General features: G+C 39.4%; 2 protein-coding genes and 2 long non-coding RNA genes across 4 annotated transcripts; all 4 read right to left on the bottom strand.

Annotated features, from left to right (window-relative positions):
• Positions 1–1,846: 1,846 nt before the first annotated feature.
• Positions 1,847–4,160, bottom strand: LOC124261852 (sodium- and chloride-dependent glycine transporter 2-like). The gene is made up of 4 exons (XM_046696225.1): positions 4,135–4,160; positions 2,590–2,683; positions 2,227–2,394; positions 1,847–1,972 (listed from the first exon to the last, which is right to left on the bottom strand). Exons 1-4 carry the CDS (start codon positions 4,158–4,160, stop codon positions 1,847–1,849), a joined length of 414 nt encoding a protein of 137 aa, XP_046552181.1.
• Positions 4,161–6,076: 1,916 nt separating this feature from the next.
• LOC124261860 lies at positions 6,077–11,186 on the bottom strand. The gene is made up of 3 exons (XR_006894446.1): positions 11,100–11,186; positions 10,014–10,126; positions 6,077–6,111 (listed from the first exon to the last, which is right to left on the bottom strand). It is a non-coding gene; the product is annotated as an uncharacterized LOC124261860 (long non-coding RNA).
• A 649-nt stretch (positions 11,187–11,835) lies between these two features.
• On the bottom strand, positions 11,836–22,338 carry LOC124261851 (sodium- and chloride-dependent betaine transporter-like). Its single transcript, XM_046696224.1, has 5 exons — positions 22,150–22,338; positions 17,932–18,118; positions 15,993–16,272; positions 13,900–14,032; positions 11,836–12,018 (listed from the first exon to the last, which is right to left on the bottom strand). The coding sequence occupies exons 1-5, from the start codon at positions 22,336–22,338 to the stop codon at positions 11,836–11,838; spliced, it is 972 nt and encodes a 323-aa protein (XP_046552180.1).
• Positions 22,339–23,739: 1,401 nt separating this feature from the next.
• Positions 23,740–25,118, bottom strand: LOC124261858. The gene is made up of 2 exons (XR_006894445.1): positions 25,016–25,118; positions 23,740–23,878 (listed from the first exon to the last, which is right to left on the bottom strand). It is a non-coding gene; the product is annotated as an uncharacterized LOC124261858 (long non-coding RNA).
• Between the last annotated feature and the right edge of the window lie 687 nt (positions 25,119–25,805).

Here is a 25,805-nt window from a genome sequence, read left to right as displayed (position 1 = left end):
AAATTCGTAATGTTGAAAAAAATATTGTCATGAGTTCAATAAATGATGAAACTCAGTGAAAATTGGCGAATTCTGAACAAAACCTTACACAAAAACGCCGCTGTTCACATGCACGATATTTGCACATGCTTTTCAGAAATTTCATGCATGATCCTCGTGCAATTCATCTGCATAAGATTTGCAGTTGGTTACCCCAAGTTAGTTGAGAAATTCATCTTCGATGTAACCATATATTTGTACATAACATATAATGAGTAAATTAGTCAAAAATATTACAGTAACATCAAATCATCAGTTATGGTTAAAAACCAAAGTTCTAATTTCCTTTTTAGTTATTCTGGAGTTCGGCAAGGGGAAGCCTTATCACCATTACTATTTCCATTATTTCTCAATGATCTAGACTTATACCTGGAAGCCAGGGGTGCAAAGGTATAAATGTCAATTGTGCACATGATGAATTATAAATTCATGTGTATCTAAATGTTTATTTTATTGTATGACGATGATACGATCATTCTGGGAGACAGTATGAAATATCTGCACTATTCGTTGGATGTATTTAAAGATTATTGTTATTGTTGGAAACTTACGGTAAACACATCAATAACTAAAAAAATACTTTTTGGCGGAGGTTCTCGACAACAAAATTCTAAACTATTTTTTTCGATTTGGTTCGCAACCTATTGAAATTGTTGATAATTGTGTATACCTAGGCATTATTTTTCATAACATACAGCAGACTTAATTTTACGATTAATAATTTATCATCAAATTCTAAAAACGCAATGTTTGCGCTCTTAAAGAAATCTCGTAATTGAAACCTAGCCCTAGATACTCTTCTTAGACGCCTCGATGTTTTGGGATTACCCATTGCTTTATACGGGTCCCAAATATGGGGGTATGAAAATATTAATAATTTTGAAAAGGCCCACTTAGAATTATTAAAACTGGCAGCTGGGCTCCGTCAATCCACACGGCTGGAGACGGCACAGCACAGGTTAATGAATAAATAACTTTGTCTGTGAACGTGCTTCTCGAACACCTGTCTGTCCCTTTCTCTGCACTCCTCCCTCGTAACAAACAGTGAACTGTGTCAATATTTTAATGATGGTTTGTTAAACAACTTTATTGTTTTTAGGACCAAAATTCTGCAAAAACCTCACAGAGTTGGTATGATGTTTTGATTATGATCAGCGTTTCATTGAGTATGTTATGTTTATTAGTTTTCGAGTTAGATTGCAATTCATCGGTCCGCTTTTGAGCCAACGGACTGTACTTTATACAAAAGTGGAATGGAACTATATACAGTACCTCTAAAGGCATTTATTATAAAATATTAAAGGGTAATCCAACTTTCGACACATATCTGCTTTTCCCAAAAAATATTTCATACCCAATAATGTGGTTTAGTTTATATTAAATACTATTATTGTAAATGGACAAATCTTAAAAATTAAAAACCTGTTGTCCACCTGTAAGTGCTCTATCATAAAATGTGCCGCATTGATAGAATGTTGTGCTCTTTAATGTTCATGACAGAACAAGGACGCCGTCTTCTCAGTAATCAGTGTCCATGGTTTAGATGGTACAACTTATTATTGATGTATTTTAATCACACGTTTGTTACAAAGTACAAGGTGTTACCATGACACCAGGAAACACAAGGATGGTTATGTGAACTGCGCATTGCTACAGGTCAACCAATGATCTCGGAAAATATCAGACAATATAAAGAAAGATAACTTTCATCGAGTTAATCAGCAAAGTTAAACAGTTACGTCACATATTTTACAAGTTTGCAATGCTTTGATAAATTTGTGCGTTCACAGCTCAGCCTGACAGGAAACTAGCGTCTGCAGGGATTCAGACAAGAACAGTCATTTCTGATGCCAGGGCGTTCCCTGTACACGTCCCAATGTTGCGTCAAGGACGGGCCCCATGACTCGGTCGGCCGACAACTCGCCTTCAGTCTCTGGAATATACAATGCAATGATACGCATGATTCAAGATAATCTAATGGAAGAAAACATTATTACCATAACGCATCATGTAACCATCGTATCTGATTGGCTGGTGATACGTTTGTTGAACCCATCAAAGTAAGGAAGAATCTAGTTACTGAAACAACAGCTTCATAAGAGTTGATTGCATGTAATTATTGCGTTATTGTTTACTTAACATGGGCTGCATGCATAACATGTATCAGACACTTGTAATGTGGCCTACTTCCAGGAACGATCCTTTGGCCTTGAGCAAGGTGACGGCCGCCATGACAGGTACAGGGATGACAGACATGGAGGCTAAGATCCACCCTGCTACCTGACACACCCAGGGGTACTGATAGGCACCATAGGTCGGGGGTTGGAACCGCCACAGAACCAAGAACAAGGCGATCTGCAACGATATCAGTATCAGATGAGAATGGTTGGAACCGCCACAGAACCAGGAACAAGGAGATCTGCAATGATATCAGGATCAGATGAGAATGGTTGGAATTATTAATGTATAAACAAAACATGTATCACTCGTCAGAGCTGCAGACAGAATTGGTATCCTTTAAAGTAAGAATAAATGGGTTGTTTGACTCACGGTAAGGAGGCACGGTGTAACATAGGCCAGCATGATGGAGAAGAACCGGGGAACTCCCCTGCCCAGCATCAGCCGCACGTCATTACTGAATCTCCTGGAACCTGACAAACGGATAATGTCTTTGTATGTGTGTATATTTTGTATATTTTCTATGCATAAAAGATCAGTGTTTTTCAAAGCTCTTTAGAATGAGAATAGCACTTTAAATTAATGAACTTGAAACTACAACCATATTATCAGTGTAGCACATTTTAGATATGGAATTACATTTTCTAAGGAATGTACGGATGTTAGTTCCTGTGAGGTTGAGTATCATCAGGGTAGAATCCAAAAAAGCACAAGGTAGAGTTCAAGAAGCACTAAAATCTGTACATTTTGAGAAGTGTAAACCAAGCAACACATATGTTACATATTATAACTTTTTGCAGGTTACTCTATATGCAGAATATTAATCATATAGACAATCTGTGATTGGCGCTGCGCTGTGGCGACACACATCAGAGTTAGCTCTCGTCTATTATGTGTGTTGTGTGATGTTCGTGTGTGATCTGTGATATGTTTGCATAGTAGACACTCTAAAACAACATGTGGAAGCTACTGATGTACTTTTGTGCTATATATTTTGTTCAGATACCCTTATTTCGTTGTGTTTTGTCAATTCGGACGTGAAGATTTACTCTCCCTCAGGAGTTTCACGGATATCAGTGTTCTTCAAACGGATATACCCTTGGACTGTCATAAAAATAATTCAAGGAAATCCAGCAAAGCTCACAAACGAGGTAAGAGGGGAGGTGCCAGACGTCGGCTTCGATCCCGACCCGACGGTCCTCCACTGCCCACAATATTGCTATCTAACGTCCGATCTCTCAGGAACAAACTCACTGAACTTTCTGCCCGTGTGAACTACACGTTTGAATATCGAGACAGTTGCATGCTGTGTTTTACAGAAACCTGGCTAAATGAAACAATTCCTAACAACATTTTAGAACTCTCTGGGTTCGGATGCCCAATCAGATTAGACAGAGACAGTGAACTTCTTGGAAAGTCTATTGGAGGTGGTGTTTGCCTGTATGTGAAGAGTAACTGGTGTAAGAACATTGTGCAACGTGAAACCTATTGCTCGCCAGACATCTATCTGTTGTGCGTTTCACTAAGACCAAACTGTCTTCCCCGAGAGTTTTGGTCAGATATTTGTCACCGCGGTGTATATACCACCGAGCGCCAACAACAAGACAGCTTCAGATTACATCCATAACCATGATCGGAGTCTCAAGAACATCTCTCCAGACGCCCTAATTGATACTCGGGGATTTCAACGCCAGCACCCTAAAAGACTCTACCTCATTATCACCAGTATGTACAATGTGCTACCAGACGATATAAAACTCTCGATTTGTGTTACGGTAACATTAAGCAGGCATATACAGCAATTAGTAAAGCACCTCTTGGCGCGTCAGACCACAACAGTGTCTTTCTCATTCCCAAATATAGGCAGAAGCTCAAAACAGGGACCCATGTGAACTCAATGATATAATCACAGCTTACATAACCTTCTGTGTGGACAGTGTCATTCCGACCCGTGAAATCAAAATCTACCCTAACAATAAACCCGGGGTCAGTAAGGAATTGAAATCACTCCTGAATGAGGAAAAAGCGTGATTTCTGTGCCAACGATAGACAGATATTGAATGCAATTCAGAAGTCAATCAACGCCAAGGTACGACAGTGTAAACAGGATTTAAAGGCAAAAGTTGAAGAGGAATTCAAGCGAAATATCTCCCGCCAGGCTTGGGAGGGTCTAAACACTATCATTGGAACTGAGCGTCGCAGACAGGTCAGTGTTTGTGGAGAAGAGTCGGACTTTCCCAACAATTGAATACGTTTTACTCTCGGTTTGACCTCCTTGACTTCTCTAATGAAATGAATGAACTTTTATCTAATTTGTGTGACAGTGACAACAGTCCTTCTCTGACAGAAGAGGACGTAAACTTTCGATTTGGACAATTAAATATGCGGAAGTCTTCAGAACGGTCTGAGCGGCATGCTATTAAAAGAGTGTAGAGATCAACTTAGTCCTGTGTTTTGCAAGAGTTTCCAACTTTCACAGGATAAACAGATCATCCCTAAAGCCTGGAAACTGTCTGAGGTGATACCAGTACAAAACAAACCCAAGCCAACTGTTAACAACGACTTCAGACCTATCGCTCTTACGTCAGTACTCATGAAGTTCTTCGAGCGTATTGTTCTCTGTATCCTCTCCAATCAAGTCAATGACAAACTCGATCCTTTACAGTTTGCGTATCGAGCCAGGCGGGGGAGTTGAAGACGCTACAATCACCCTGTTACACAACATCCATCAACATCTCGAAAATACTGGAGCTTATGCACGCACTTTAGTAGTAGACTTCTCCTCGGCCTTCAATACCATCCAACCTCATATACTCATCAAGAAGCTAACTGATCTGGATATATGCCCACAACTCATAAGATGGATAGCATCGTTTCTACTGCACAGAGAACAATGTGTATAAGTTAACTGCGTGCGCTCTAAGTCAACCATCACAAACACAGGAGCTCTCCAAGGCTGTGTACTATCACCCATGCTATGTTGATCCGACTTTTATGTCTTTGTTTTACAAATCATGTATTCAATCCATTTGAACTTTTTCTTTGCAGTGTTGGTATGGACCTCTGTCGCTTCAAAAACAAATTAAAGAAATTCTCTCTGTCAGAATTTTACAAGACCCAACCCATGTTTTAAACCCTTGTTATACATCTCGCCGTAGGTATCTTTTACCAAATGTAAAGTCAAAGAGAAGCAAGCACTCTTTTATACCAGTTAGCATATACTTTTTTAAACACTTTTAAACATTATTTACTTAGTATATTCATTGTTAGATCTTATCTTATCTTACCGTAAATCCAACTGAAAATTATGCACTCCAGAATTGCAAACAAAATTGCACACAAAGCACCTATGTACCAGTCAGCGAGTTGAAAATAAAATATTCCTCCCTGGAAAATTAAATATAAGTATTCAATGAGGCGTTAACAAAATCAGTTTCTGTTTTAAGACTAAAGACAATCTTTCAATCGTGGAGTTAAAGATCTCATATATGCCGATTTATCGGACATATTTCATGATCGGAATAACAGATATTCAAAAGTATACATGATACAATGCAAGAACAACTCGAGGATTCAGCCAGTTTTCCATTGAATTTGCATGAACATGAAGGCATGAAACCTCTGGAAGAACTTCTTTAATCCTTCTATTGCGCGTTTGGTCTTTTTCTTACGATTTAATCACATGACTACTGAATAAATCCGTTTGAGTCATATTTTCATAAACAACAGGTACTTTGACAGAAAACTTTAACTAATGTTCACATTTGTGACGAAGGGCAGACCAAGCAGAAAGCTGGCTGTACAGGACACTGCTGTGACCAGAATCCGCCGCTTCCGTAGCACTGCTGGGAACTGGTTGATTACGTTGGTTATCACCGTCTCCATCCACGCAAACTGCAACAAATACAACGACGCTTAACGATGTCTCCTGGATGGTTTTGTACTCACCGGGATGATCGAGAGATCTTCAATAAATCGTCAACGCTAAAGACGAGTCAGTCTCGAGTACCCCTCAAATAGATTTAACTGCGTGTAAAAGTGTAGTACTGAGCATTATGTGAATGAATCATTGACGGTCGAGTTGAGCTGAGTTAATTCAGTATTGGGTCCACCATTCACTACTGTAATAAGTTAATTCCATTGAAATCTTTAGATTAGTGATCATACACGAGAGTCGAGGTACTCCTACCTTTTTAAAATGCTAAAATGTTTCATTTGACGGTATCGGTATATTTTGCTAGGAGTACCACTGGAGACTCTACTCCCTAAAGCATCAATATATAGGACACACCAAACAGAAAAGATCAGGAGTTTCCATCACAGAGGCAATGCCAAAAAGGCAAATCTATTATTAGGAGGGATATTCTATAGTAAAAATATGCCTTGCTATTCGATGAGACTTTATTGGCACACAATAATTACATTTCATAAGTAACACCAACTTTAACCATGGAATACAAATATTGAGGAATTTTATAGTAGTAGTTAATTAGCCAAGCTTGATTGTCAGTATAAATACATTTCTGTCTAAAAGCTCTTTTGTTAACGTCATTATTGTCTAAAACATAGCGAAACAGGTTATCAGAACAAAACATTTGTTTTTACACTTTTCCCATTACTACACTGATGGGAATAGACCTGAGTCATCCTTCTGCTTGATCACGTGTATCTAATACTTAATTACAATGCAATACAGACTGACATGGAATACCGACCCAGTTCGTCGCCAACAGTGATATATGGCAGGGACCTATTTAGTCAAGGATTCCCTTACAAGACCTGTCATGCACTTTGATGATCTTGAGGTGGATGGAATAACAACGTTTCAATTAATATGCAAAAGATGTTTTTGTAAAATCGCACATCCTTGTTTTTATTTACCATTCATCACACTAGTGGTGCAATAGTTCTTGGTTTCATGCCAGCAACTGGACGATGACAACTGCCTACACAAGATATTTATACGTAGGAACTCAATCTGGATTTTTTAAACTTGACATATGTTTTTAAAAATAATTCCCTAAACATTAACTGTGAAGAACTTTTGGCGTGTGGAGTCAAATAAAGTGCGAATATCATCCATCCTGTCTATAGGTTTTTGTTTGGATGTTGCTGAACGCTGATAGGTTTTTAAATAGTTTGCAATTAGAGCAAGAATAAAATATTAACTTTGAAGGTGATTTTGTTAGGATCAAAGAAAGGTGAAAAACTATGTCTATGCATATGTGTACCTTAGAGTCCCGTTTAAGATTCTAGGAATAATAAATCTTCTCAAATTTGAAAAACGACAAATTCTGAGTATGACCAAAAGATGTACGGATAACTTTTGGAGTGACATAACACATGATTATGCCTCACTAAAAACGAACGATATAACCAACAGCCGACAGTTTGAGTCCTCCAAGATGACACAATAAATATGTCTCATGTACGTATGTATTTTGCTTTTGTAAGTGAAACAGAAAATGTGAAGGATTTTATCATTTTTCAACAGACTTCAACATTAAAGGCGCATATTTGCTCTACTTTAAACTAATAAAGGACCTACCACACCAATTGTTAGAAAGGAAATTTCATTATCATACAGAAAATGGAAAGTTGTGAGCTACTCAAACGCCTCGAAGGCTAAAGGCAAGAAATTTATCTATTGCAATGTGAAGTAAAGCATGTGTTTCTTGAGTATTTATGTAACAAGTGGTAAATATTAAATCATATGTTGTTCTTACTCAAGATTAATCTGAACAAATGGCCAACAAACTCCACAACAGAACTAATAAAATCCAATATGGATTAATACACCGTCTTATTAGAATGACTTCTTACTTCACTAAACTGAGGGTTCAGTATTGCACATTATGTTAAAGTGAAAACTAACTCGTGAGCACCCAGCCATCAACTAGTTTCCCGTACAATATGTTCCAGGAGTTTCTTCAGGAGAACAATTGACTTTACTTTACTTTACTTTGACTTTACTTTACACATGTATGGAGGGATAAGATCACCTAATCGTAAAACCTGGTTCCTTAGTCTTCACAGCAATTAGTAATGTCGTGTATTTCATGGCATACAGTTTTCCATAGTGGGAGTTTTTTTGTAATAAACTCTGTCAAAAAAGAAACGCAACCCCTGTATTTTAGAGATTTTGATCTGAAGTTTTAGGACGACACGGCATTTTTATTATTTAAGACAGAAGTCTGAAATTTGGCAGAATAATAACCCAGATGGGCATGTTTAAAATTGTCATTTCAAAAGTCATCTCACAGACACCAGTTTGTCACCAGGGGGGCGTCTTCCTCAGTATCTCGTATGAGCACCACGCGCTGCAATCACTGCACGGCATCTCCTTGGACAAGAACGGATAAGACGCCGGATTCTTTCCTGGGGAATGGCTCTCCACTCCTCCTGCAGTGCAACGGCGAGCTGTTGCAGCGTCTGTGGCGGCGGCTGACGTTGACGTACGCGTCGATCCAGAGTATCCCACAGGTGTTCAATAGGGTTGAGGTCTGGTGATTTAGAGGGTCATGGCAAGACATTGACGTTGGAATTCTGCAGAAAGTTCATTGTTGCACGTGCAGTATGAGGCCGGGCGTTGTCCCGTTGAAAAATCTGTGTCTGTTGGTCAATAATCGGGAGAAGGTGAAGCTCTAACACGTGGTTGATGTAACGTTGGGCTGTCAGGTTCCTGGAACGATCACCAAGTCTGATTTCTGGTTGTATGAGATGGTTCCCCAAACCATGACGCCTTCTCCGCCAAATCTGTCCACCTGTCGGACGCAGATGGGCGCAAAACGTTTATGACGTCTCCTATACAGACGCTGTCTTCCGTCGTGACGTTGCAAAAGAAAACGTGATTCATCAGAAAACCAGATTCGCCTCCAGTTTTGTAAAGTCCGTATCCTTACGTTGTTGCACCACCTGAGTCGTCGGCGTCGATGTAGGGGGCGTAGTACAGGTCCAACAACTGGTCTACAGGCACGTAAACCCGCTTCTTTCAGACGGTTCCTAATCGTTTGAGCTGACACTCTCCTCAAACCTGGTATTTGTGTGGCAGTCACGGTTGGTAGGGCATGCCGATTACGCAGGTGATGGACCCGGATGTACCGATCTTGAAGGGGGGTCGTGATTCTTGGCCTTCCACTTCTCGGGCGATCGTTGGTCAAATTGAAGTTGTTGTAGCGGCTCCAAAGTCGGGATATCGTTGTTTTGTGAACATTTAGGTGCCGTGCAACAGTTCCAAACTTTCTCCGGCTTGAACACGACCAATGGCGATATTTCGGTCGGCAGCACTCAATCGTGGCATTTTTAACACAGCTTTTCGGCGACAAATGAATGAATATAATACGGAAGCACATGGGCTTTTATACACCCCTACATTAACTGCCATTTTCATGATTTGCATGTGTTTTTTTTGTGCGAAGTCACCATGAGGGTCATTTCATGCGTTGTGACGGAATAAGCAATAAAATACACTTATGCGTACAAATGCAGTTGTTTGGATGGTAATCTTCATTAATTACGTGTATCATTTCAATACATTCGAATAAATTTTAGTTTGGAAGCAATCACTTCATTCAAACGAATTTTTCATATCTGAGGACAGGGGTTGCGTTTCTTTTTTGACAGAGTTTATATTGTATAATACGGTACTCTCATTGTAAGTACCATAAAAGATAACTGATAACACCCCTCATCCCACCATATCAACCATACCATGAATGGTTACCCTTCACTTTATCCATCCATACTGAATATCTATCTCTCTATCATGGTACACCTGTGCATGACTGTTCCCTTACCTGACTGTCCAATCCAACTGTCAGCATCATCAGGAAGAACAGGAAGGACCAGAGTTGAGGCAGGGGAAGTTGAGACAGGCCTTCTGGGTACGCCACGAATGCAAGGCCTGGACCTGCCAATCAAATGCAATTAGATAAAAACTGTCTAGGTGCCAACATGTGTTCTGACTTAAAGCTTACATGCAACGCAAAACTTAACAAATTATTAAAAATGCAAATTCAACTTATAAAGTTAAACTGACTGAGTTTGGTTTTACGCCGCTTTTAGCAATATTCCAGCAACATCGTGGCGGGGGACACCAGAAATGGGCTTCACACATGTACCCATGTGGGGATTCGAACCCGGGTCTTCGGCGTGATGAGCCAAGGCTTTAACCGCCCTATAAAGTTAAAAATAACACGATAAAAAAAAACGCGAAATCTGAGTTCAAACGTTTCACTAATTTCACCCCAGCTGGGGAGTGCGGAGTGCATACGTTCGCGAAGCTTGAAGCGGGATGCCCGGATTATAAGGTCGTGAGCAGGAGTAGTCTAATCTTGGTTGTGTACACAAACAAGTAAATAATCTACTCGTTATATAAAAAAAACCATGATGATTTTGATAAGCAGCCTCGGTCACAGACAAAACACAATGTCTGTTTTATTGACACCTATGTGTCTGCCTGTCTGTCTGCGAATGGCAATATACAAAACACAGCTTCAATCATTGACCACATCTAATTTGAACTTAACACCCATCAGGCTATACGCCATAAACAAAGAGCCCTGGTGGTATCGGCAAATGAACCACCCAATGTTACACTTGAGTGCTCGCCCACCCTCTCTGACTGGGTGCGGTATCCCGGGTGTTTCGCTTCGAGCGTAGTAAACCCAAGTACAAAATATTGCACTTTTGATTTGCGATTGTACGCTTATAATTTTGTTTATTTGTTTTTTCATAATTGGCAATGTATATTATATGTCATGAATAAATGATAATTGTGTTTTAATTATGTTTATTTTCTTGGATGCATCTAAGCGTTAAGGAAGCCAGCACAATGAATAAGATTTCCCACCCCGAGGCGTTACTTGAGGAAGACTTCGTACCCGAAGATGCTACTTCTGAAACACCAACTCCAGCACTGTTGGCCATGAACCCAAGAACCGTGAAGATGACCAGGCCCGAGATCAGACTTGTACCCTCGCCACAGAAGGTCAACACAGCAGAGTTTCTTGTATAAAAATACATGATTAACATGGCCTACTGTATACCAGTGTAATATTGCAGGATATTATTATAAGTTTAATCGGAAAATGAAATGTAAAATATCAACTGAGTTATAGAAATAGGTAATTGATGCCTTTGTCAGTGTACCTTAAAGTGTTGTCATGAAATCTATTGTAACTGGCCAACGTAACGATAACACCCCAGCCCGGACCAAGTGAGTAGAACAACTGTAACAGAGCCTCCAGCCACACCTGAAACACGGGTGAGGTCAGCATCAACATGATTAATGTAGAGGGTGCCATGATCGCAGTTGATTAATGACAGCGTGCGAGAACCATGCAATACCGGGTGACGGATTTTGATTTTGTGAGTTATCCATTTGTATAACTTTCACAGCTATATATCCCTTTTACCGAGATGTTTTGGGATGGTCAAGTCTGGGTATTCTTTTCAACTGACATTCTCTATTTAGACGCACATATTATCATAGCATGGGTAGGTTTCTAGGCAGGTACAAAAGAAAGTTAGGGGAATAGGTGGGTCGTTACTCGTGCTTACTATCAAAACGAAGTCACAAAGACTCTACTTTCAGTGTTCAGAACCTGTATATTTAAATCAAATCAGAACTGGCCATCGACGAACAAGAGACAAGTAGTGGACTACCTGCAGATCCAGGAGTCTGGTGAGATCTGGTTTCAGATAGAAGACAATGCCATCCACTGCTCCAGGCACCAGCAGAGTTCTGATCAGCAGGACGACCAGCAGCAGGTAGGGGAGGAACACGGTCACATAGGCCACCTGTATAACAAGGTCGGCATTTCACAGCAGCAGGTAGGGGAGGTATACAGTCACATAGGCCACCTGTATAACAAGTTCGGCATTTCACAGCAGCAGGTAGGGGAGGAACACGGTGACACATAGGCGGCATTTCACCACCTGTATAACAAGGTCGGCATTTCACAGCAGCAGGTAGGGGAGGAACACGGTCACATAGGCCACCTGTATAACAGGGTCGGCATTTCACAGCAACAGGTAGGGGAGGAACACGGTCACATAGGCCACCTGTATAACAAGGTCGGCATTTCACAGCAACAGGTAGGGGAGGAACACGGTCACATAGGCCACCTGTATAACAAGGTCGGCATTTCACAGCAACAGGTAGGGGAGGAACACGGTCACATAGGCCACCTGTATAACAAGGTCGGCATTTCACAGCAGCAGGTAGGGGAGGAACACGGTCACATAGGCCACCTGTATAACAAGGTCGGCATTTCACAGCAACAGGTAGGGGAGGAAGACAGTCACATAGGCCACCTGTATAACAGGGTCGGCATTTCACAGCAGCAGGTAGGGGGGAATACAGACACATAGGCCACCTGTATAACAGGGTCGGCATTTCACAGCAACAGGTAGGGGGAGGAGGGAATACAGAGTCACATAGGCCACCTGTATAACGAGGTCGGCATTTCACAGCAGCAGGTAGGGGGAATACAGTCACATAGGCCACCTGTATAAAAGGGTCGGCATTTCACAGCAGCAGGTAGGGGGGAATACAGACACATAGGCCACCTGTATAAAAGGGTCGGCATTTCACAGCAGCAGGTAGGGGAGGAATACAGACACATAGGCCACCTGTATGACAGGGTCGGCATTTCACCTTTAACTCTATGTAACATTTGAGTTTCGCATCACAGTGACTACAAAGTGAAGCCTTCTTTTACATTCTTCACATCAAACCCGACATCTTCTTATACAACTTGTTATATTTGGGATTACACTTTCTCAATAATGTGAATGTATATTGGGATTACTCTTTCTGAGTAAAATACGGATTCTACTTTTGGGGGAACTGAGTCCCAAGCTGTGATACACAGTGTCATTAGGAAGTAGTCTTCAGTGAGAAAGTGGAATCCCAAATATAACAAATGTTACATTTGAGCACTTTCTAAATACTGTATATTCATCTTCTTTTACATTCTTCACACTCAACCCCATATTATTTCCAGTTCCACATTTTCGTTCAGGTGACCATTATGTTTGTTTTAGATTTACAGATGTTATTCAGTAATTACAGTGACTCCATTGTTCGTCTGTAGTATAAACATGTGGATATGAATCTCTATCCTTGTGATGTTGCCAGGTAACACACGTCACAAACACATTGTCCTGTCAAGGCATCAAATGGTACATGCATCACATTTGTATGACAAAAGGATACGCTCAACTTTTCGCAAACACCTGGTATCATCATAGTGATTCATGAACACATGCTCTGTCATTGTATCGCATGGTGACAATCACTGGATTGTCTGCTCCGGACTAGATTTGTTTACAAACAACATAGTACAGCTGTAATACTGCTGAAACAAATCTATACTTCTATACCTGTGGTGTATACACAATTGTACAACTGACCTTCTATACCTGTGGTGTATACACAATTGTACAACTGGCCTTCTATACCTATGGTGTATACACAATTGTACAACCGATTCTGCTTTTAGCAGAGATTTCTAATGGATGTGGAAATGGTTTTGTCGCTTCTATTTCTGCATCATAATTGTGAGTCATGGGTGAATTTTCAACAAGTAATCCTCAGGACTACTATGAAATGTTTGATAAGTTCTTCTCTCTCATTATGTTCTGATAACTAATGACCCACTTAACAAAGTTGCCTACCTTTCCTGCACTCTTTATGCCTTTGATAAGTGACGCAAACACAAATATCCATAACACAAACAGGCACACAACCAGATGCCACTGAACTTGGCCAATTTCCTGAACTCCTTCCGACACACCTAGAGCCTTGTACCTGAAACATTCAGAACAGTCAACCTCAAGACTAGAGGAAGTGATTACATCGATACTTAAAAAGACCCAACAAAAACACCTAATGTGTTGTATATCAAATCTATTTCCAAAATCCATAGGCAGCAGAATCTCTGCACTTTACACAGTGGTCGTAATTGCAAATTAACAACTGGATATCCTTGTTGATGGATCACGTGATTGTCTGGATTGTTCACAGGCTGGCGTTGCATGGAATGATTGCTGCCATGGCGTCTGTTTGTAGATATTGGAATTGCTGAATGTCTGGGACTACCGTTACGGCAGGACGTGCTACACTTACGCGAACATGTGGTGTCACTGCTGATTTCCATTGTTCCATTCATAGGAGTTTCACAGCTAATGTATCTTTACACTGAATGGAATCTATTTCTGAAGACTGCTCTATATTTACACGTTTATGTATCATAGAGTCACTCATCTCTGTATTTAGCTGTGAACATTTCACAAAGGTATTATTTAGGTGTTTGTTTGGATGTTGTTTAGGTGCATGCAGATATGCTGTGGGAATTCACACTATAATTCATGATGATATGTCGTTCATTGAAATATCCTGTTTGAAACACTAATCAAAAGTGCAACTAAAATTCCGCAAGTACAAAATATTGTCCATGATACATGTACAAAAAAGTTTAATGAACCCATAGCAAAACCTAGACAGCGTAATCTCTGCACTTGTCACAGTGGTAACAGTGTAAAGTGCACAGTGTAAAGTTAACAAATGATGTTCAGGTCAGAGACCATGACGTCACACTGAGCATATTTATATTGATGAGGCAATCTGTGTGAAAGTCGGGTGCTACAGGTAACGTAGGACGTGCTTACCCCGGGGCTATAGATCAATTTCACTGTTTTCAGCGCTATTTTTTCTTTACACCAAATGGCATCTGTTTTTGAGAATAGTTAAAACTGCGAATTCTTTGACACGGAGGTTTTATATTTAAACATTGTATGTATCATAAAGAATTGCTTTTTGTTTTCATGTAAACATTTTGCAAAGTTATTATTTGTACGTTGTTTGCAAAGAAAATAATTTGTGTTTTCTACATTCATGGATGCATGCAGATATGTTGTCGGAATTTACTTTATAATACATGATACTATGTGACTGATTGAAATTGATTCTTCTGCAGATTGAAAAAAACTCGGCGAAAATGTAACTTCCCGTGGTAAATTAAGTAAATGTACTGGACGCCAGTTAAATCATTGGAAATAGAATATACTGAAAATGACCTGTAAATCCTAATGGACTGTCACAAATTTGTGAATTCGTCTGCAATTTATGTTCATAATTACCTAGTTCTATTCCATATTTTATAGAAGTAGTGTGTTGTTTCTTGGAGATGAAACAAATTATACTCAATCTGTACATTATTTCAAATTACATTGGACCTCGTGAAGGCAGGGGATAGAATAGATCTTCAGCAACCCATGCTTTTCGTAAGAGGCGCCTACCGAGATCGGGTGGTCAGGCTCGCTGACTTGGTTGACCCAACATGTTATCGTATCCCGAATGTGTAGATTGGATCTCATGTCGTTGACCACTGGAATCCTCGCTGGAATATTGCTCAGTGCGGCGTTAAACAACATACTAGCAAATTGCTTTTTCACGCTAGGGTAATCTGTTGTCTTTTTATCACAGTTAAAGGTTGTGAACGTACAGTGTCACTGGGTAGCATGAAGCGTAAATCACGTACTTAAAGTAAGTACAAAATTTTGCCCATGAAACTAAAATGTTAATGTACCATAGCAAAAGCCGTTATTATTTATGTTGTTTTATTGTATATACAGAAAATAGATGGTTGTCTCTTGAGTTCAAGATGAACACTAGTGAACATTACCTTTTCACGATGATCGATGATGCTAGTATCACAGTTGAAGGTTGTAAACATACAGTGTCACTGGGTTGCAGGAAGTCTACTTACTGCCAGAATTCCCCCACATCCGTGTGGTCAAAAGTAAACTGTGACCCTCTCGTTGCGTTCATGATGCTGTTTGTGTTGGACGGTTGACCATCAGTTCTGTTGACTGCAATATTGCCAAGGGTTTCCTCCAGACAAGACTCTGTGTTCCACTCATTGCCACACGTTGACCAGGGAAGTACGGAAGCACATGACATTACCATGTAGTAGATTGACCAGGCTATAATGGTCTGGTAGTAGATTAATCCACCTGTGCAGGCAATGAACTGACCGACGCCTATACCTGTTGGCGTAATTATGAGAAATGTCAACATTGCTTGCTTTTGAACAGCGAAACTATTGAGTAGCTGAAAATGCTATTAGTAATCTTTTTTTACAGTCAGAGCAATAGCTATGGGACGTAGGAATGTTAGTTATTTTGCAAAGAAGTAATACATTTCAATAAATGACTGTAGTATTGCTTATAATAAAAAATATGTGTAAAGTATAAGTCAGCTTGAAATACCTTTAAAGATTGGACACACGTCCCACACGTGCATATTACTTCTGGCGGCGAACTGACCGATTGAAATCTCGAGAAACAGGAGTGGCAGTCCACAAGTCACAAGTAACAGAAGGAACGGGATGAGGAACGCCCCTAAAACCATAAGTAACGTTGAATTACTAATCGATATTCTGAGAAACATTCACTCTCCATGATATATCTAAAACCTGTTGTCAGTGGTAGAAGAAACTTAAGGAATAAACAATTTTCTCACATGGTATTCTCACCAATCAGATATAATATCAACAAAGTAGGGGATATTACATTTCGGGGCCATATTATTTGGTAACCGAGAAATATGATTGTATAAGGACTTAAAACGCTATTATTCCATTCCCGTGGTGGCCTGTGACGTGTACTTGAACATGCCACAATTGGACATTTACACTGAAACGTGTGAGTGTGTTGCCGCACATGAAGCATCTACCATGTCGGTGACGGCATATTGGAAGTGAGAGCAGTGTGGCAAGAGGTCTTAACTTAGCACAGTCAGTGATTGACTGATCACAACATTGAAGACTAGTCACGTTGATGACAGAAGTCGGTCTGTTAAACCAATGGCGATAAATGGCGCACACGTTTCTTATGGATGTGGAAAGGGTTTTGAAAGGGAACGGGAAAGGTGCGCGGTGGGCGAGCTGTCTAAGGCGCCAGGCTAGTAATCCAGCGAGCTTAGAGGTGCCGGGATCGAGCCCACCTGTTACCGGGTGTAAAAACCTTGAAGTCAACTTTGTGTGCAGAATATTTCAGTGTTGTCACAACCCCTAGTGTGAAGTACACAACCCTGTGCACTTAAAGGAAACTATGAATCCGTTGGTAGATGTCCAGATGGTGGCCACATGAATACGTGCAAACACCTAGTTGCGGGTACAGCAAAGTGCAGTAAACATGGACAAAGTACTGTGACTATGTGTCCCAGTCCACCCAGCTGTGATTGGGTACCTCGTAAGGATGGGAAAGCCACATTAACTCGGTGCGCCTAGTAGGCTGCAAGAGTTGTACGATGTGCCGTTGTGATGGACATCCAATGATCGGGGGAAAGACAAAGCGCCTTTGAGCATTTGAACTTGATATCGGCGAACTGGATATCGGTGAAGAATAAGTTTGCTTTGCCAGAAACATGTACATGGGACAATTTCATTCAAACCATTTTGAGAATTGACATTTTGAAAACACGTTTTGAAAAAATTTCTGACCTATCTGAGCTGGCGGATTACTGTTTTGTGTCTCTGGTGTGGACCAATTCAATATGCAAACATTTTATTTAGACACGACAGGACTGACGAGTCATTGTGGAAGGCTCAGTTATCAGAGGAGGGCAGAGTTCGAAATGCTTTATACCCCATGAAGGAATACTACGTGGCAAAAAATTGCAAAGATGGAAAGAAATAGACTCACCGCCACCATTCCTGTTACAGATATAGGGGAACCGCCACAGGTTGCCGTACCCGACAATACAACCCAACACAGACACAACATAGTCCAGCTGGTTCGACCAGTTCCCTCTTGCAGTTGACGGTGTCTCTTGGACGTCCGCGTCATCAGCAGTTTCCATGGCAAGTGTCTCCATATCTGCAGCTAGTACCTGGCAGTGAGATGTGTTTACACATGTACGGGTTGGTTCAGTCCATCCAATGGTTGTACAGTGTATGCTCGTAACTCACGGGTGATGTTTGCTGTTATTGGATTCACTGTGTCTGGACACGAGGAAGAGGATGCTGTGAATTATATACAGAGAATGAATGGATGTACGTGCTTTCGTCAGTTATGTGCATTATATATCAGGAGATTGTGCCGAGATCACTATGTTTATTCATTGTATACATTTATCAGGTTAGTAAACGCAAGACAGGTAGAAATTGTCACAATCTAGAGTGCAATATATATCTTACCACAGTTACAGTATATAACTGGTGATGCAGAGTTGACTGATGCGAAAGTATCAAATGAAAATATTGACAAACTATTCCGTTTTCCTGAGGGCAGATTCTTCCACTGGTCACATGCGTCTATAAACGTATATATTTATGCAAATTGCTCAACAACAAGATACAGAGACAGAGCGTTGTATATGGTCAGTTACATCTGACTGCTCAGTGGGTGTTTTACTCATAGTATAAAGGCTTTTTCCCAACGTTAACCGTTTCGCAATAGCGGCTGCGACAGTCAGACCATTTGCTTGATGCTGCCACGGTTCTAGCTGTCTCAGACTGTAGTAGTCGTAATGTATTGGTGTTATTGGAAGTGACACTGTCACAGACAACTGAGGTATGCCCTAGTGTTAGTCTAATAAGTGCCAGATAACCAATATTTAAGCTATCTCACTGATGAAACAATTTTTGAAGCATTTGAAAGGATATTGTTGATATGATGTTTTCCTTATGTGTCTTGAGATAATGTCACACCAAGGTGCTTGTGACTGTCTAAACTTTTCATGATATGTTATTGATGATAATTTCATCTGATATTTCGTATTCCATATCGTATTTTGTATTTTATCTGGGGTTTTATGTGAGAAGATAATGTATTTTGTTTTGCTTAGATTGAATTGTACTAACCGAACCTTTGGTCATTAATGTAATTTGACACTGATTTTTTTTTTTATGGACATTTTATTATGCTTAATATCTGGAGATGATATGACACTGGACAGGCAGCCCGTACTGTTAACGTTTTGGCATCTCTTAGGGAGATAGCAAAGAAACAATAAAAACTGACCAAAACAAGATTGTTTTAACTTGTAAATGATAGTGGTGATACGGGCCTATTTGGGGCCTTAGTACAGGCGTATGGTAATTTCAGTGGAAGATTTGTCCCTGTGGATGGCTCCCACGTACCCACACAGTATTTCTACAAATCATGCACATGAAATCCTAAATAAACACAAGAAAACTTGATAGTTGAATACAGTCGGTATATCATTTCAAATGATTACTTGGCCTTGATTTCGTGCTTAAATGACAAGGAATAGTTCTTCCGTGATTGATAGACGTACAAATTCAACTTTAGACTTTACAACAAATATAAAAAGGAAATGCTTGCCACTAACTAAAGCTGCGGATCCCGACAAAATGAGTCATGAGCTCTTAAAGGATACTTCTCTCAGTGGAGCATTATGTTTGCTTTTCGGATGGACATTAGCGCATGTAATGCGTGTTTCAACAAAGGTGATAGAACATTTACAGGTTATGTTATTAAACAGTTTGAGAGCGTTGCATTACATATCTAACTATTTCAACGAGAACGAAATATTGTACAAATATCAAGCTGGTTTTCAAGCTCAGAATTCACCTGTCCATCAATTAATTGAAATATGTCATCAAATGTGCCAAGCACTTGACGATAAAGACCAATATTGTGTGGTCTTGCGATGTTTCAAAGGCTTTTGATCGAGTTTGGCACAGAGGGCCAAATGTAACTAAATGTATGCCTGGAGTTGGAGTGATTGTGTTAATTACACATTTAATCGTTATCAAAGTCTTCGTCAATGTAGCACTGTGAGGTAACTCCAAGCTGGCGTCCTCAGTGATCTGTGTTGGGGTCGTTTCTATTCACTGTTGACGTAAATGGTTATGCTGACGATCTACATTGCTTAACGCGACTATTTGCTGATGACACGGCATTAGACAAGGCTTCTGGAAACATGTACAGAATTGGAAACACATTATACGAGAATCTCAAAAGGGTAAATGATTGAGCAAACACGTGGTTGATATCCTACACTCCAGATAAAACAGAATCAGTACATTTCTCACACAGAGATGATATTTGCTCGATTGACTTATTATTTGAAGAGATTGTTAAAACAGCAGAAAATCATAAACACGTGGGGATTATACTCTCATCGAACGGCAAATGGTCCTCCCATGTATCTGATATTGTTTCCAAAACCTCGTAAATGATCTATACCTTCTTAATACAAATACGTTTCTAAAGATAGACACAAGTTTCATAAACCTCACTTTGAGTACGCATGCGAAGTCTGGGATGGCTGCGGAAAAGAATTAATTTACAATTGGAAAGACTCCAGATGGAAGCTCTTGGAATCATTACAGTACTTCACGAAAATTCTTCTTTTAATTCACTATATTATGAAACGGGTTTGAAAGTACTATTAGAACGTAGAAGAATAAGAAAATTGTCTCTGTTCTGTAATATAGGCCAGTAGAAACTGCACTGAACCTAGACATTTCTGATAACAGGCCAAATTTGTGTTGAACCTGACCAGAAGGGTGTTATTGGTCACCATAAAAAACCCAAAGAAAGTCAAGGTTGGGGAAATATATTTTTTGTGCATGGTGTTGGGGGTGGGGTCTATTGTCCTTTCACCCACATTTCAGCATGAATGCGCTTGTCACGGCTACATAGTTCATAACAAATATTTGGTTTATCTTCATACTGGTTAGTATTTCCATTTATAAACAAGCCTACTTTCAACAAAATGTACAATATTTTAATTATTTACCGATGTCGGCCATCTTGAATTTAAAATGGCCGCCATTTTTAATTCAAGATGGCCGCCATATCACAATCAAGAAGGTCAGCTTCCATTGACTCTACTGTCATGAGGTCGTGAATCTCAAGGTTTATGGTTTCAATAATTTTGTTATATTTTATTAACTTGCTCTTTACATTGCCTCATTTCAATAAGAAACATTCACTGACATCAATCTTTTGCAATGTTTGAATGAGTTTTGGATCAAAACTCTGTGTGAAGGAAATGGAGCGAGATGCAAAAACTGTTTGCCTTTCTTGACATCAGTTTGCTTCTGGTTAATCCTGTCTATCAAATACATTGTTGTACCTGACTGATGCTGTTGGCAATCTCATAATACACTGAATATTTTTGGACAGTATCATTCCACATGTGATCGTCAATGCAAGCTCCATTAATTATGACATATGTATATGTATCCATTTTCTGTCAGTTACACTTTATTTCGAGGCGTGAGTAGACAGAATATGATAGTGATTGCTGTGAATAATGCGGGCCGAAGTTCTAAATATCTGAGGGACACACGATTTCACTGCCGCTAATAGAAACATTCTTTTTTAACATTTTGAGTAAAATTACCTTCTCGTTGTTGATACCAACAGTGATTGTTATGACATAAAAAAGAAAACAAACGCAGGCGCACATTATGGATCAGAAAAATCGTTATTAGAACGGTAACGGTAACTGCCAGTTGTCTTGTGGTCTGAGTTGGCCGCGATTTTTACCCCAACAGAAGTCATCAGAACATAAATACCAGCAATTGAAGATATACAGAGATGAAATAACAAAGCAGCAATGCAAAATCTATACAAGTGAGCAAGCACAACTAATGTCCTTGAGACAGAAATTCACACAAACTTATTTTTATTTTATTTATTATTATTATTATTATTATATGATATTTGTATAGCGCCAATATCCAGCTTAGCTCAGCAATGCGCGTTGTTTTTCCCTCGATCATAGGATGTCAATCTCAACGGCACATCATATTTTTCAACCTCAACTCCCTGAGGACCATACAACTCTTGCAGCCATTTAGGCGCACAAAGTTAATGTGGCTTTCTCATCCTTACGAGAAACCCATTCACAGCTGGGTGGACTGGGACACATAGTCACAGTACGTTGTCCAAGCATTTTCTCATGGATCCATCATCATGGAAGAAAGCTGGTGACACTGTTGCAAGTTCAAATGAGAAGACATCTGGAGATGGAGGACCACTCACAAGAGTTATTGATAGTAATCGCTGACACAGCTCCATTGATGACATCCTCGGCTGTGCCCCGTCTGATAGGCGGACACACTTCTTCATGGTGGTAAATCAAATGTGACTACTTGTGATGCCTTCTTCAACACCTTTCCAAATGTCATCCCCTGTCATATTTGTGCAGAGAGCAGTTATTTGGTTCATGCTGAATCCTTGTGGGTGATGTTGATTAAGTCTCTTTGAATTTTGCCTGCTCTGATTAGACATTGCTCTATGACTATGTCTCTCCTTCAGTGTCACTCCATAATTGCTTTGGGTTTCTTCTGATTGTAAACAGACCAGCTTCCATTATTACTTTCAGACAAGCAAAGACAAAGACAATCCTGAAGATACAATGTGCAGAATTTGGCATAGTTGTTGTGTCCAGATGCTGCAAACAGGGGTAACATGCCTCCTGCTGGTTGCTTTCAGATGTAACTGCCAGTTCCCAGTGCGCTCTGCTCTTATAAACATCCTTACAATGGAAACAAAGTCCATGAACATCAGCCACAGCTTACTTGTCCTTGATGGCGATTTTTTCTGATCTTTCAGTTCAAGCAGTTGCACATGAAGCTGTTTGAGATTTTCATGGGCTGTATTATCAACTTTTGATTCATGATTCATGTCTGTCAAGGTCACAACGCTTGGTCTCTCCTCTACTTCTGCAATAGTGATCCTTGATCCAAAATACTAAAGGAGGCGGCGTTTAAAATGCTTCAGACTGTAGGGTGAGATCCAAGTAAGCAGATCAGCAGCATACAGATCCAACAGCTACTGTAGAGTGTACAGCTTTCCATTCTGCATACTTTCTGGCAGCAGCTCACACCAGGAACTGAAGGCTGTGTCCTTAATGTTTCTTGCTGAATCCTCAGAGTTTGTCCTTGCTGTCCTTTCATGCTCATGCAAAAAAACACTCCATGCAATGTCTGTGTTATGTTGCCTCAACTGCACCAATGTTACCAGCTGGAACATCAACTGCCTTATCATCGAAGATCTTCTCTCACAGAAGTTGAGAACGGTCTCTTGCAGAATACTTTTTTCCCTCTGCTGAAAATATTGATATTGCTGATTGCTGAATTTCTATTTGGATGGTATTGACTGACTGACTGACTGAGTTTAGTTTTACGCCGCTTTTAGCAATATTCCAGCAATATCACGGCGGGGGACACCAGAAATGGGCTTAACACATTGTGCCCATGTGGGGAATCGAACCCGGATCCTCGGCGTGACGAGCCAACGCTTTAACCACTAGGCTACCCCACCGCCCCTGGATGGTATTGAAGGTCTTCCAAATCACTCCCATTTGCATAAATAAGGCAGTGAGGTCAGTAGTTGTTAAAGTACTGTTCCCTGATCTCAATACACATGGCTGGGTATTTTCATTGATGTCTATTTTGTGAGCTTTCAGTATGGTCGATTATGCTGAGTATGACTTTCTGCATTTTTCATGGACAAAGTTAAAAAAAATTTTATTAAAGAGTTGATTGTAAAGAATCATTACAAAGAGTTAATTCTTTGAGTAGAGTGTTCAAACCCTTGCCTCTTAGTTTCGCTTCTCCTGAACCATTGTGACAAATGACACGTCATGTTGGAGATCGAAACATATCTGTAAAGAAAATAAAAAAATCAATTAAACTTATGATTAAACATATGCATATTTGGACATGGTAATACATATTCTGTTGCCAATTATTATTTAGAAAATATATATAAACCTGTTTCACATCTTATATATTTCACTTACTGAGATACATAGTACACTCGATATTTTCCCAAAACATCTGCATGGAGTAAAAATAAATACAAATAAGCATATTTTGACATGGTAAATTACAAACAACTTTCTGTTTTAAAAATCAATAAATAGAATGCATATTATGTATATTCACTTAAAGAACAGTGGAAATGAAATGATATTTCATCTAAACTTCAAACATAAAACTTTACTGGTTGTTTAACATGCAAGTTTGTTGCACATGTTTTGTAGTTTTGTAACATTATCTCAAACTATCTGCATTGATATACTGGGTTTCAATGGAGAATATAAACTCTTTCACTTGAAATATGTATTGAAATATCACCTAATAAGTAAAATATTCCTGAATTATATAGTTCCATAAAAGATAACACTATCAAAAATATTTTTGCAGGTGATATTCTAAGTAAAACAGTACATTTACATCTGAAGGGTTTTGACATACACATATCTATAATTTGTTGTCAAGAAAATATTTTCTGCAGTGTTTGACCTTGACCTCGGCTTTTTATTAACTTGAAACATAATTACTTTTGGGGACTAATGTTAATCAATTAGGCAAGCATAATTGATGTATAATATCAATAAGTGCTATGTACCTTGTAGTGAGGTTATAATTCAATATAAACAACTAATTATGAAAAGTAAACATAGATGGCTGCAGTCTATTTATAGTAACACTATGAAAAAAGATCTTGAAGTCTTTGATTTGACTCTAATGTGTGTAAAAACTAGCCCAGAATTAACTTGCCAGTATATGGCTATTATTTGTACTGCATGTAACTTTGTAACTGTAAGTTAAAATCATACTTGCAGAATATAACATTGATAGTTTGGCACTGTCATCATGTTTCTGCTTAGTGGTTGCAAAGTCACCTTCTTCTATTTTTATTTAATATATGTCCATGCTTCACATGTCAATATTGCATCTGAGGGTTATTTATATGCATTTGGTAAATTTCTGTGTTCAATTTTATTCATACATACCCAGATTTGGTCCACTTTGACAGGAGCTTGGCAGTTGACAGCTGTTTGTTTACATAGCAACGGTGCTATCTTCTTACAACTGTTTTTGTGTAGTTTGCTGAAAACAAAGTTTTGGGACCTTTTTTGGACACCCCCAAAAACATATTTCCCCACTCTAGATTTTTCTTGGGTTTTGTGTACATGATAAATAGACACCAGAGAACAGTATTCTGCAATAATTGGCCTGTTATCACAAATGTCTAGGTTATTTTATTTTGACGTCGATTTCTACTGGCCTAATATTCAGAACATCAAACTTCAAGCTTACCCAGAATAAAGAAACCCTCAGTACTTAGGCTCCAGGAGTCATTATAATTTAAGAAATTCGGTCAATTTCTCTTTGCCAAGAACAAGAATTAAACATCCTCACGGGTTGTTTTTCCCATCGACGATTCGACTGTGAAACAATTTATCTCCAGTTGGAAGAAATTGTACAGCACTATCAAAATTTATATCGAGCAAACATCCAATAACTCAGTTCCACTGTACTTTTCTTGCGGTATTAGAACACTCAAAACACTACATACACAAATACGCCGTAGGGCCAGCAGATTAAGTCAAGGTCTTTACAGAGTAGGGCTGATCCATCCTGCGCATGTGGTAACCCATGCTCATCATTATCATTTCTTATATTATTCTTTGTTTAATCAGCATAGAAAAACGTGATTAATGCTATACAAAATGTCTGTGATTGTAGTTCTGTGATTACAATATATGTTCTTTTAAACGCCATTGCAGATCTGACTAATCA

Source organism: Haliotis rubra, unplaced genomic scaffold (genome assembly GCF_003918875.1).
Source record: "Haliotis rubra isolate DU_JTF1 unplaced genomic scaffold, ASM391887v1 Scf812, whole genome shotgun sequence".
In the NCBI taxonomy this organism is placed as follows: Eukaryota; Metazoa; Mollusca; class Gastropoda; order Lepetellida; family Haliotidae; genus Haliotis; species Haliotis rubra.
Note: the sequence above shows the minus strand (reverse complement) of the source record. Positions and strands in the feature narration are given on the sequence as shown.